Source organism: Leptomonas pyrrhocoris (assembly GCF_001293395.1).
Source record: "Leptomonas pyrrhocoris isolate H10 chromosome Unknown, whole genome shotgun sequence".
In the NCBI taxonomy this organism is placed as follows: domain Eukaryota; phylum Euglenozoa; class Kinetoplastea; order Trypanosomatida; family Trypanosomatidae; genus Leptomonas; species Leptomonas pyrrhocoris.
The window spans coordinates 1,080,699-1,093,198 of record NW_015438359.1 but is presented as its reverse complement, the minus strand read 5'-3'; the positions used below and the strand labels follow the sequence as shown (position 1 = coordinate 1,093,198).

Here is a 12,500-nt window from a genome sequence, read left to right as displayed (position 1 = left end):
CTCGCCATGGACGCTGGCGGGGGGCGGTGGCAGAAGAAGTTGTAGCACAGTCGATGCTCGACGTTGTCCTGCACGAGAGTGCACAGCTGCCCGGGTGCCATCCCGCTGCACGGCACGCTGCCGATCGCGCCGGTGCTCGCGACCGCGCGGGCGAGGGAGACATCGCTGTAGCCCAGCATTGGAGCACCAATCAGCGGCAGCGCGCAGTGCGCCAACCCGCACAGCCGGTTTCGGAGGAGCGGCATCGCAAGGATAGAAAGCGTGCGTGTGTGACTCTGATCAAACAAGCAAAAAGAATATATCAACACAAAGAAGTGCGTGACGAGCGGGACAAAAACAAAAGAAAAAAAAACGAAGAAGAGTGGAAGAGGGAAGGTGTTTTGGGTTTCAGAGCGCAGAATAGGGTCACCCTAAAAGGGACCACGGATGTGTAGCGCCGTGCAGACGCACCGGCGAACCATCAAGAATGAGGAAGAGGAGAAGCGACGATATGAAGGTGGCGGTGCAGCTCATTGTCTGCTGGAGTTGCAGAAGCCTCAAAAACACGAATGCCGCCAGAAGAACCAGACAGCTTGTACTTCTGCGAATCCATGCAGCAACTGTACGCCATAAGCCGTTACGGTTTCGCACGTTTGAAAGGTCTACGTAAGCAAAAGAAAAGTAAAGGTACAGGAAGGAAGACTAATACAAGAACGGCAACAATAACAACGTAGCTCTACGCTAGGACATATATATGCTTACATCTGCGCGAGAAGGGAAACCAAAAAAAAAATCAAAAAATCAAAATCGTCGTCCAGCACCTCCTCCTCCACGCCCCGGCGCCGATCGAGCAGATCGCGACCGTCGTTCAGATCCACATCAGGCGTCTCCTCATCATTGAACATTTTCTGCGCGATGTCCACCAGCGCGTCCGACGTTGCCGGCGGCGACTCCGGCTGGGAAGAGAGCTCCTCCCTCCACTCCTCCACACCCGCCCTTGGCGCTCCCGCGTGCGTGCTGTCCACCACATCCTCCGCGTCAAAGCTCTGCTCGCTCTCGGCGGCTGCACTGTTCGAGAAGGGGAACGAAGGCGCACCCGCAACGGTAACAGAAGGATTGCCGTGGCTCGACGCAGCCGGGGTGGAGTCCGTCTCCTCCCACTCACCAGCGCCCTCCCTTTCCTCCTCCGCGTCAGGCGCAGAGTCAGCAGCGGGAGACACCTCAGCTGCCTCCCCGCGAGGGGCGGCGGCGGCGTGCGCGGTAAACGGGTTCATGGCGTCGCCAGAGCCACCGAAAAGGGGCGGCACACCGTCACGCGCATCGCCCTCAGACACGGAGGATACTTCGTCTTCGTGCGTCTCTTCGGCCTGTCCTTCCTCTTCTTCGTCTGCGCCGTTGTCCGCAGTCCCAGCTTCTTCTACTTCTCCCCCTTCAGAGGCGGCAACCGCCGGCGAGGGCTCCTTTGAATTCTCCTCGTTCGCCAACTCTGATGTACCATCCCACAGGGGCATCACCGACGATGGATGTTCCCCGGCGTCCTCTGCGTCGGACAGCTCTTCGAGACTCTCCACGGGTTTCAAGTTGGGCGCAGGATCCTCGGACGACTCGGCGCCGTCTTCCGGTGAGTCGTGAAGAGCTGGGGCGGCATCGCCATCAAGATCAGCAACAGGTGCGGCCTCTTCCCCCTCTTCGTCCACCAACGGATGAGACGAAGAGGCTGCGGCAGAGTGCAGAGGTGTGGAGGCCTCGTGCGTGGAGGCAGCCGGCGTGTCGTCGCTGGGTAAAGTCTCTCTGTCGTTTGCCTCACCGCCTCTTGCGTCTTCGTCTTCCTCTTCGCCTCTGTGAGAAGATGCTGTGTCGAGTTGTTCAATTTCTGCTAATGGGGGTTCAGGGACCGCTGCTGCTTCTGCCGTAGCTCTCACGCCGCTGTCATCATGACAGTGGAGGGACGGTGCGTGTTCCTCGGCATCGGGCACGTTGGTAGACTGGTGGAGTGCTTCGTCAGTCATGTCAGGCACAAAGAGCGGAGACAGAGGCGTGGCATCTTCTTCCACTTCTTCCGCTTGCTGCGCTGCGCTTTCTGCAGATGCGCTCTCTGCAGGACCCGACCTCTCGGGCCTTTCGTCGCTGGCGCCGATGTCTTCCTGCGCATGTGAAACGACGAGGTCTTCGTCGTCCGTCAGTCTTGCTGACGTCTCTGAAACATCGGCGGGCTCCTTAGCGTCAGCGGCTGCGTCGTGCGCCTCCGGCGTGTTGTTATGCTCGTGCACCAAATTGGAGGTAGCAGGTGGTGTTTGTTGCTCATCGCTCTCCACTGATGTCACGGAGGGCAGCTCAACGTCTCCTGTCATTTTCGCCTGTTCTTCATCGCCGGCATGCAACGCTGCTTGGGGGGCCGTCTCTACCGGCATTTCGTCCCCCTCTTGCCTCTCTTTCTCGATGACTGACAATGGCGTGGAAGCTGACAGAAGCTCCGTCGATTCCTCGGGCGATGACGCCGCAACCTCGCTTAGCTCTGCCACCGCGTCTTCACCGTTATTGCTGATTTCTGGTGCGGACTGCTGTGGAAGTGGCAGTGGCGGTGCGGAGGCTTCAGACGCCTCCGATTTGGCCGAGTGCACGTCTTTCTCTCGAGGGTGCTCGGAGGTTGGCGGGTTCGAAAGGTGCTGCGACGCAGAAGCAGACGAGCTGCCCACCGCTTTTTCCTCCTCTTCCTCTTCGTCACTTCGCTCCGCTGCTTCTGCGGGCGCACTGAGGCGTGAGGGGGGTTCGGAGAACAACTCCGAAGCATCCGCGGCATCTTCGGCACTTTCAAGAAGATCGGCTGCATCGTGAAAGCTCTCGGGAGCGGCAGAGGCGTCCGACCTTTCCGCTTCCTCTTCCTCTTCCTCCTTTTCCTCATTTGCGTCCAGGCTGCTATCGTGGTTCGCAGCATCCAAGACAAGTTGCGGCGCTTCCTCACCTAGGAGAGAAGGTGCTTCACTCGGCTGCGTCGATGTGCCGGCCCTTTCCTCGTCATGTTCTTCCACTGGCTTCTCGCTCTCGCGGTCAGAGAGAAACTCTGTTGCTGCTAGCGGCGGCAGATCCCCAAGCTCTTGTGTTTCTACCTGTTTATGTGAAGAAGAAGTTTGAGACGGATGTGGTGGTTCGCCAGGGAGTTCCACGGACGGCTCTTCTTGGGGTACAGAGGCATTCGTCATCGGTGTGTGGGCGGAGGGCAACTCACTTGCGTTGTCATCGCTGCCCTGCTCGCCCTCTTCGGCGGAGTGCACGTCTACCGACATTGCCCGTTGCTCTTCCGCCGCCTCACTTGCCGCAGTAGACGGCGCAGCTACGGGTGCCGCATCTTCACGAGGAGCGGAGTGCTCCGAAGCGGCTGGTGTGGTTGCCTCCTCTCCCCCCGGCAAAGCGGGCATCTCTGCGGCGTCACTCGAAGAAGAAGCGTCATCATTGTCATCGTACAGTTCCGAGGATATATCGGACAGGCTTGCGGCTGGCTTCGCACGTTCCGCGCTCCTCTCGTCGGCGTTTTCTCCAGAGGAAGAAACCTCCGACAGCTCCTTGCGGTCCTCCACGTCGCCCGCCACCGCCGCAGCTGCTGCCGGTGCACTCGCGTCGTCAACTGCGGAAGCCTCGGAGGAGCCGCTTCCTCTGGTTGGCGTTTCGACTTCATCTTCTGGCACGGCGTCGGACATCACCCCGCTTTCGATTTCTGCGTCATCGAACGCAGAGTGCTGGGCTGGAGGTGCGGAGTTAAGCGACGAAGATGGAGAGGGCTCCGGTGGGGTGGGGTGCTCGCGTGGCGCTGGCGGGGGCATCAACGCTTCTTCCTCCTCGTATCCCTCGTCACTCGTCCCGTTGCTTGCGTCTACAACTGGGGCTGCCGCATCGCCCTCTGACTTCTCAGTCAGTGGCGTTGCGACGTCACGGGACGCCTCCTCCCTCTCTTCTTCGTCGTCAGAGATTGACTCCCAATCGTCATCGTCGCCTTCCTCGTCATCGGTGTTGTATTCCTCTGCCACGCCTTCGTGCTCCTCTTCCTCTGCGTGCTCCTCCACGGTTTCATCTTTGGAGGACACGATACGATCCGCTGCGGGTGCGGACGCGTTCAGCGCGGCCTCGTTCAGAGAGGGGTTGTTGTGACTGACGGAGGCGGAAACCCAGTCCTCATCGTCCACCTCTTCGCTTGCTGCCACCGCCGTCGGTGGCGCAGACGTATGCGGCATTGATGGCGCGTTGTGACTAGGCTCTGACGGGGCATACAGCTTCTGTCCCTTCTCTTCCTCTGCACTTTCACGCTTCGCGGACGTTGCAAACACATAGCTCGCGCTGTCGTCGCTGGCCTTCATAAAACGGTCGCTTTCCGACGCAATCGGCAAAACGGGCGTCGGGGGCGCGGAACTGCTGTGGGCGGAGGCGGCACGATCGTGAGGATCCCCCTCCCCCTCCTCTTCACCGACCTCGCCCTCTTCTTTTATATCCTCGTCCTCTTCGCTGCTGCTGGGCTGCGGGTCTGCTACGGCGCGCGCTACTGGCACGGAAAGGGGAAGCGGGAGAGAGTACTCCGTGACCTCTTTTCCTGCCTGCGTGGCGGCCAGCGCGTCACGGCTGCTGCTGGTGAGGCTTGACGCGGTCAGCAGGGCATTCGTTGCGTTGTCGCTGCGGAGCTTATTGTAGCTACGATCGTGTGGCTCTGCCGGTGAGGGCACTGGTAAAGGGAAGCTGGGCCTAGCAGGTGGCTCCGCTTCCGCGTCCTCAGGGGCATCATTAACATCATCATCATTGCCAATGTCATCATCCACTGAAGAGGAGACGAAGGAGTCTTCGTATTCGTCGTCGTTGCGCTCAGCAGCTTCCATGTCTTGCGCGCCGTCTTTTCTGATCCTTTCCCTACCGCCTTCTACCTTTTCCGCTTCTGACGTATTGGACGGACTCTTATGTGCACCCTCGCCATCGCTGTCGTGTGATGCGCGAGCACGTTCTTCTGTTGCAATCACTGGGAGCACTTGCAGGGCAGTGTCGCTGTCGTCGTTGCTATCCTGTCGCCCTTCTTCATCGTAGTCAGAGCTGTCAGATGGGGTGAGGGAAGACGCGGTCATGCTGCTGCTGCTGCTGTCACCATGCATCAAAAATGCACTCTGCAGATCACGCTGCGCCACCGGGACCGGCGAGGGCTCCTTCTCTACGTCAGAGCCGCCCATCGCCATTGGCGTGCCGTAGGAAGGCCTCTGAACCGGCGCAGAAGACACACGGGTTGCAGGCCGCGTGGCTGACGCTGTCCGCGCGCCTGGTGAGCGGCTGCGGCTTCGGCTGGGTTGGACCACGGGTGTTGTGCGCTCGAGGTACACCTGCTCCTCCAGCATCTCCTGACGTGCGGCGCGGCGTTGCAAGTCGTTCGTGTAAAGGCGGCGCACGAGCTGTCTCTGTTGCCGCGGTGTGAGGGTGCTGTAGCAACTCGGATGCTCCGGGTTGAAGAAGAGGGTAAGTCCCCCGTCGCCCGGATATCGGCGAAGGGGAGAGCGGTTATGCAGTCCGTTCACGAACCTGTGAAGGGTCATGGGCGATCGGGCGGGGGCGGCAATCATGAAGTTGCCACGGCAGCCCTCGTCGTCGTCCCCGTCTCGACGTTGCCGTCGCTGCTGCTGAGCACTCCGGAGCAGCCCCGGTGGCCCTCGCCGGTGCGGCGTCGACCGCGGGGGGCTGGTGGCGGGTCGTTGGGGGACGGAGTGCGCAGGGCCGCACGGCGCGGACAGCAGTCGCGGCGGGCGCTGCTGCACTGCAGAGGGGGAGCGGACGGACCTGGCTGCACCCTGGCAGGGGCTCGCACCGCGGCTGTGCGTAGTGTCCGTGGCGCCACCGTGGCCTGCCGCGAGGAGCAACGTAATGGCGGGAGAAGTTTCCACGATGGCTGCCTCATTGAGAGGCAGGCCGCCCACGATGACGATGGCGCCAAGGCGCTGACCACGCGCGGGGAGGCCACGACGCAGCCGCGTGGAGTTGTTCAAGGCGGATGTGTTCTCCACATATCCGTTTGTCATGGTGGCCGACGCGGTTCTCGTCGTAGACGCCGCAGCGGTGACTGCCGCTCGCAGGCCGAAGCGGGTTGGCATGGGTGTGCAGGCCATCTTCACACGGCGCCAGAATAGGGTGGCGGGTGAGAAGAGAAATACCCTCAGCTCCGCCGACGCGTCGTCATCACCGGCGGTGGGTGCGGCATCGTTTTCGGCCACGCGACCTCCAACGAGAATCAAAACCGGACAGCCGTCGAGTCTGCAGGCTGTCATGTCCGCCAACTCCAGCGCAGGGGGCCGCAGCGTGCCGTTCGGCTCCACGCGACTCCACATGCGTGTGATGAGATCCATCTTATAGAAGTCCGCCGCAGCGTCAGCAGCGCTACGGCTACTACCTTCCCTTGAGGTGTCTCCGTCCCTGCTAGAGGAGACATCGGACTTGGCCTCCCCTTCGTCCTCCACGGTGGTCCGACCACCAAAGACGTAGAGAGCCGTGGCGTCGCTGACGGCGGCGACGTGGCCGTAGCGCGGTGACGGGGCGTCGTTGCCGAAGGAACGCCGCGCACACCACTCCCGCGACTTCAAGTCCAGGTACAAGAGTTCTCTGCAGGAGCAACAAGTCCCGCTGTCCGACAGACCACCCAGGACGACGAGGTAGTCATCGTGCAGGACCGCCGCGTGCCGCCAACGAGCCAAACCACCACCACCGCTACCATGTTCGTTCACCGGAACCAAAACGGATGAAGTCGTGGCAAACGAGGGGGCCTCAGCCATGGTGCAGATCAGCTCCGTGCACACCACGGTCGCCGTGTCCACACTCCACTCCAGCTTCCACACATCCGAAAAGACAGCGCCGTGCGCCGCGGAGCCTCGTCCGTTCGCGGAAGTTTTTCTGATATGGTGGCCGCCCTCGTAACGACCACGTCCACCAAACACGTACACCGCTCCGTCTGAGGGACGGTAGACGGCGGAATGGCCGTAGCGGGGAGAGATCACGGTGGTGCTGCCGCTGTTGATATTGTTGCTGGGGCTGCCCTTCAGCATCCGCAGCGCCAGCCATCTCTGGCTGCCGACGTCCGTCACGAACGCCCGAGAGGAGGCCACCCCGGTGATCGCGGAGACGCCGCCAAACACAAAGAAGGCGCTGCCCTCCCCGCAGCGAGTGAGAGAGGACTCCACCAGCAGCGGCAGGCTCTCGTGCGGGTGGTGCGTGACGGCCGAGACGACCAGCGGGCCCGGCTTCTGCTGCGAGCCGAGGCGCTGCTCCGTCAGCCCGCGTTGCCAAGCCGTCTGGCCCTCCGCGCGGCGCTGCTGCTCCGTGTCAGCGGCGACGGCAAGACCGCCGTGGTACCACGTCAGCTCCGGTGGGTAGCGACGGTGACTCACACCAGGAAACAACCGCGTGACGACGGCTTCCGGCAAGAAACCGGACAAAGTGGAGGACCGCGTGAGGGCATCGCATACCACCTGCACCGTCGGTGCACGGGCGACGCCGGGGGCACTCATCAAAGAACGCGGCGTGGGGTTGTAGCCGTTGTTCTCGTGTGGATTTGTACACGGCTGCATCGCAGAGGCGCCCACGGCGGCACAAGTTACATTCAGCACTGTCCTCGTAGTGTAGGCCTCGCCAAACACGAAGTGCACGACGGCGACCTTGTGCGAGGCGTCAGCGATGTAGGCGTTGTGTGCGACCCCGGTGGGGCCGAAGATGCGCTCCAACAGCTCCCCGGTTTCCTCCGGCATGACGGGCTCTTCGCCATCCTGTGTTCGGGCTGCGGCGGAAGTGGTGACAGTTTCTTTGAAGGGCTGCAGGCTCCGATCAGCTTGCTTCACCCGCACCACCAATTTATCGTACGACAGCCCCGGCAGCAGCCGCTGCACCGCGTCCTCGGACGGGTCAGCGTAGTCGAGCGGGATGCTGCTGGTTGTTACGTCGTAGCCACGCTCCGCCTCCAACACCTCCTGCGCAAGCGGCACCGGATCGCTATCTGCAATACCGGTCGTGCGGTGCGGAGGTTGCTGCTGCTCAGCGTCCTGCATTTCGTCGCCGGTGCGCCGCACCACGCAGCTGCATCGCAGTGCCCACAGCCGCGGCGACGGCGTGTAAATGTCTGACAGCTGCGCCACCTTCCGTGGCAGCTTAATCCACTGACCTTGCAGCTCTAACACCACGCTGCGACTCAGCCGAATCATGCCGCTGACGGAGCTCAGCAGCAGACGGTGTCGGGAGCGACCTTGGCGCTCGCTGGCGGCGATTAGGGAGGGCTGGAGGTCCACCTCCGCGTAGTTGTCCACCCGCATCGCAACCGCATGCAGACACTGCAGATACACCTCTGCGACGGAGAGTGCCGACGGTGGCTTGTGCTGCTCCTTCGCGTCCTCGCCGGCGTCTCCGCCTTCGCCCTCCTTCGCACCGCCACCTGCCCGCGTTGCTTTCTTGTAGCGGTGAATGGCACGCTTCCGCACGGCAGCGACGCAGCGCCGCAGTGTCTCCTCCTCCGCTGCGTTGGAGGACGACTTCTTTGGGTCGTCACACGGGCCTGCGGTAGCACCAGCAATGTCCGGCATCACCGCCACACAGAGCCGCGCACGTGCGTTGTTGGTGGTGAGGAGCACCGGCGCCCCGCTCGCACAAAGCTGGCCGCGTGCATCCGTGCACAGGTACGGGCTACTGCTAGAGGCGTAGGGGGAAGAGGTCGCGGGTGCCCAGGCTCGTTGCACGTCTGCTATCGACGGCGCCTCCGCTGGCATCGCGGACCACGTTGACCGCAGCTCTTCGGTGCTGCTTCCGCTGGTGGAAAACCACAGCCGCACGTGCGAGGAAGGCACAGAGGGCTGCGAGGTCGGTGGTAATGACGGGGCAACCGTTACCGCTGCTGCTGCTGCGCTGGGTCCTGTAATGGGAGACGGTATCAGCCGCAGCGACTGGAGATAAAATACGGCGGACTGCGCGTCCAGCGAGTGCTGTCGCACATCGCACAGCACCTCCACCCGCGCCCCGAGCAGCGTCGAGGCAGACGGCAGCGTGGCCGAACTCGTCGTGCTGGGAGACGGGGCAGAGACGCAGGGGTTGGCCGTGAAGCTCGTCGTGGCGCCAGGGACTGCTGCGGCAGCGTAGAGCTGCGCGTGAGAGAAGAACATCGACCCCGTCCACGCAGCTGCGTCGTTGACGCCGATCGCACGCTTCCTGTTGGCAGCAGAAGTAGCGGCATCGTATAGAAGGCTGCGCGAGTTGCGGCGGGTGGCACGGCTGGCTGGGGGAGTGGGGACGTGACCCGTTGAGGTGGGCGGTTGTGGCAAAGAAAGAGGGGGAGCGGCTGTAAGGGTGGCTGCGGCGTTGCGAGGAACGAGAGCAACTTCCCATGGCAAGCAGTTGAGCGCCTGGGTTGGATCGGGGGTCGATGCCGATGCTTGCGGCTGCTGCGCCGCAGCTCCCGCCGCTTCTTCGAAGGACAATGGGAGAAAGCAGCGATAGGTAAGGGCGGTCCCCGCGGATTCCGCCAGGACGGCACGCGTAACGGCGTGACGGAGCACAATGGACCAAGAGGGCAAAGTCTGAGAAAGAGAAGAAGACGCTGCTGGTGCCGCTGCTCCTGCTGCTGCGGGCGGTTCGGTGCCTTCTCGGGGCGGTCCAGAAGTTGCACGTGAAGCGGCGGAGAGCGACGTTGTCAAGACACTCGTCACGAGCGAGGTAGGAGGCTTGACAGTCAGAATCATTTCACGTAGAACCTTCGCAGACTCATCCTTGTCCGCCTCCGTCTTCTCTATAGGGGTGTGAGGCGGTGTGGGCAACTGAGGGGCGAGGGTGGGGAGCTCCAAGGACGCAGCAGGGGACACAATACGGTAGTACAGCGTAACAGGCGCGTGCTTGAGCGCACTCGCTCGCGTCCATGCATCCGAAAAGCCACGAAAGAAAAGCGGTACGACGTGAGAGATTGCGTTTGGGTCGCTGTTAGTCCGTTGGCGGCGCTGTGGCAGAGGCGGAACGTGCACGGCAATGTACCCAAGCGTATCTTGCAGCGTTACATGAACGGGCTGGTGCAAAAGGCTGTGCTCCGTCGCTGCTGCTGCCAGTCGGTGCTGTACAGCGTTTGCCTTTGAGCCCGTGGCACTCACCCAGATGTGCACGGGCACGCTCGTCTGCGCGTTCTCGGGTCTTTTCTTGTTTCTTCTCTTCCTTCTGTCCCACTTCTCATTCGCGACGAGGAGAAGTTGGAGGGTTGGGTGCCCTGGCTCATCGGCGCGGCAGCGCAAGTTAAGCACGGCGTCGCGGTAGGCGCCAACGGTGATGTACGTCCATTGCGTGACGACAACGTCACCGTTTGCCCCGTGAAAGCGCACTTCTTGCTCGACAGGGGAAGTAGAAGAGAGCTGTGCCGCGTCGACCGGGTCCACGTCCGCGCGTGTCGTCCACAACACCGTCGAGATCGTCGTGGCGTTGGCGCTGGCGGCCAGCGACTCCGTCACGGTGCAGGCGGCGTGCAGCGACGTCGTCGATGTCGTGCTTTGCGCGCCGTCCTTCGTGACTCCTCCTTCTTGCGCCTTCTCCTGGTTGAGTCGCAGTGGGCACAGAAGTACAGGTGCGCTCATCTGCGGCACCACCGCGGCCAGACTACGCAGCGTCGGTGCGGTCTGAAACGAAACACACTCCGCAAAGGCGGCGTCACTCGCATTAATGCCGACAGACACCACCCGGTGCGGATCCGCAGCGCTGTTGGTGTTGACGACGGCCACCACCGCCACCGCCACCAACAGCTCACCGGCTGCAACTCCCTGGAAAAGGTTGTCCACCGATGGACGCAGCTCGCTTGCTGGCGGCAGGGGTGCTTGTCTGCGCTCTCCATTCGGAGCCGTGCTCGAGCGTTCATCTATAGGTGTTGTGGAGGGAAGTGCATGCTCGCGAGCCGGTATGGCTTCTTTGCCGGTGGAGGAGAGAAGCGGGGGCTGGGGCGGGTGGTGCATCGCCTGCCACCGCACATCGTCATCGCTAATGTGAACTGAATCCTCTGGTGCAACGGCAGTTCCCGTCTCCTTCCTCGGCGGCTCGAGGGTGTCCTCCATCCTCGGTGCGAGGTCCATATGCACGGTGCTGCGTCGCGCACTGCGCGGACGTTGCCGCCGTGGCGTGTTGGACCGCGAAGAAGAGTACCCGCCAGCCGACATGTGTGGAGATGACGCGCGGGGCTGGGGCGTGAACTCGCTGCCGTTGAAGGGCGACTGCGAGCGGGCACCGCCACCGTCCGCGTCGCTCGTAGCGTCGTCGTCGTGATGGCTGTGGAGTTCCTCTTCCACGTCAATGAAGGGTTTCGCAGCGACAGCGTGGTGCTTGCGTAGGTGACCGTCTTGCGTCTCCGCGTCCGGCCCTGATGCACGTGGTGGAGCGAGTGGCTTGAAAAGGGACGAGTCAGCTGAGATGTTGGGGGTGGATGCCTCGTCGCCCAGCGCGGCGGACGGCGGCGAGTGCGGTTTTACGGTGGCGTTGGCCGCCTCGGCAGAGTCCTGCTTGTGGGCGGAGTTCATCTTGTCGTAAGACGCGTCACTGACGGAAGTCGGCAGGGCGAACGCTGCGCCTTCATTGTCGTCTTGACCCTCTTGGTATGGCGTGTCACGGCCAGCGCTTCCATCGGCGTTGGAGTCGTGTACTTCCACTTCGTTCTGCACTTCCCACTTCCTGCCCTCTATCTCCACCGTGCCATTATGCGAAGGCCCACGCGGTTCCTTCGGTGCTGCGCCGCTCGCTGCCACCTCGGTCGGCGGCGGCGCCCCCGAAAGCGTCTCACCGATGGCCCAGCGGAAATGAACACGCAGCGGCGCGTGCAACGCCCCGTCATCGTCTCCGCCAGCGCCTGCTGCCGCCGCCGCCACCAGCTCCGTGGACGGCGCTTCGTCCGGCACACCGCCGGCACTGTCCGCCACGGTGGTCAGCATCGTCGACCCGGCATCAGCGCTGGCCACGTTCACCAACACGTCCATCGCCGTCAGCGCACGACTGGGGCGGACCCCGTTGCTCTCCGCCGCGGGGCTTTGCGCGTAGACCGGCGTGGCAAACGCCAGCTCCGTCGCGCGGCGCAGTACCCGCACGCGGGACGGGCGGTAGATGGTGAGTGGCTGAGTCATGGGGAGGGCAACGGTGTACCACTGGCTGCCCGGCCCGCCGAGCCGCACGCAGAGGGACTCAGCAGCGGGCTCGCAGCGGGTGATCCACAGCGTGACGCAGCGGCCGTAGCTGGACTCACCGATTGCGTCGCCGATGCCGGAGAGGCCAGAGATGAACGAGGTGTCGTCCATATCTGAAGGGTGGACTAGTAGCCGAGTGCAAAGCAACAGTAATCTTCTGGCGAACCTAAAGGAGGTAAACTTTCTAAAAGAGACGTGACACGGGAATGTTCACGCCGCGTCAACAACAACAATTCGATGATGCGACACCACAAAAATTCCACCAGCGGAGGCACAAGAGAGGAAAGAACACCTCGTTAGCGGAACGAAAAAGAAAGGCGTGTATGTTTATAT

General features: G+C 62.5%; 2 protein-coding genes across 2 annotated transcripts in view; both read right to left on the bottom strand.

Moving 5' to 3' along the window:
- Positions 1 to 277, bottom strand: part of ABB37_02162 (putative enoyl-[acyl-carrier-protein] reductase) — a gene marked incomplete at its 3' end in the record, with an annotated part of 1,151 nt that extends 874 nt beyond the window's left edge. Inside the window, exon 1 of the mRNA XM_015798992.1 lies at positions 1 to 277. This exon is cut by the window's left edge and continues 874 nt beyond it. Within this exon, the coding sequence (XP_015662470.1) occupies positions 1 to 245 (245 nt within the window). The 5' untranslated portion in view covers positions 246 to 277.
- A 460-nt stretch (positions 278 to 737) lies between these two features.
- Positions 738 to 12,500, bottom strand: part of ABB37_02161 (hypothetical protein) — a gene marked incomplete at its 3' end in the record, with an annotated part of 13,225 nt that continues 1,462 nt past the window's right edge. The window contains exon 1 of the mRNA XM_015798991.1: positions 738 to 12,500. This exon is cut by the window's right edge and continues 1,462 nt beyond it. Coding sequence (XP_015662469.1) covers positions 738 to 12,278 — 11,541 coding nt within the window. The 5' untranslated portion in view covers positions 12,279 to 12,500.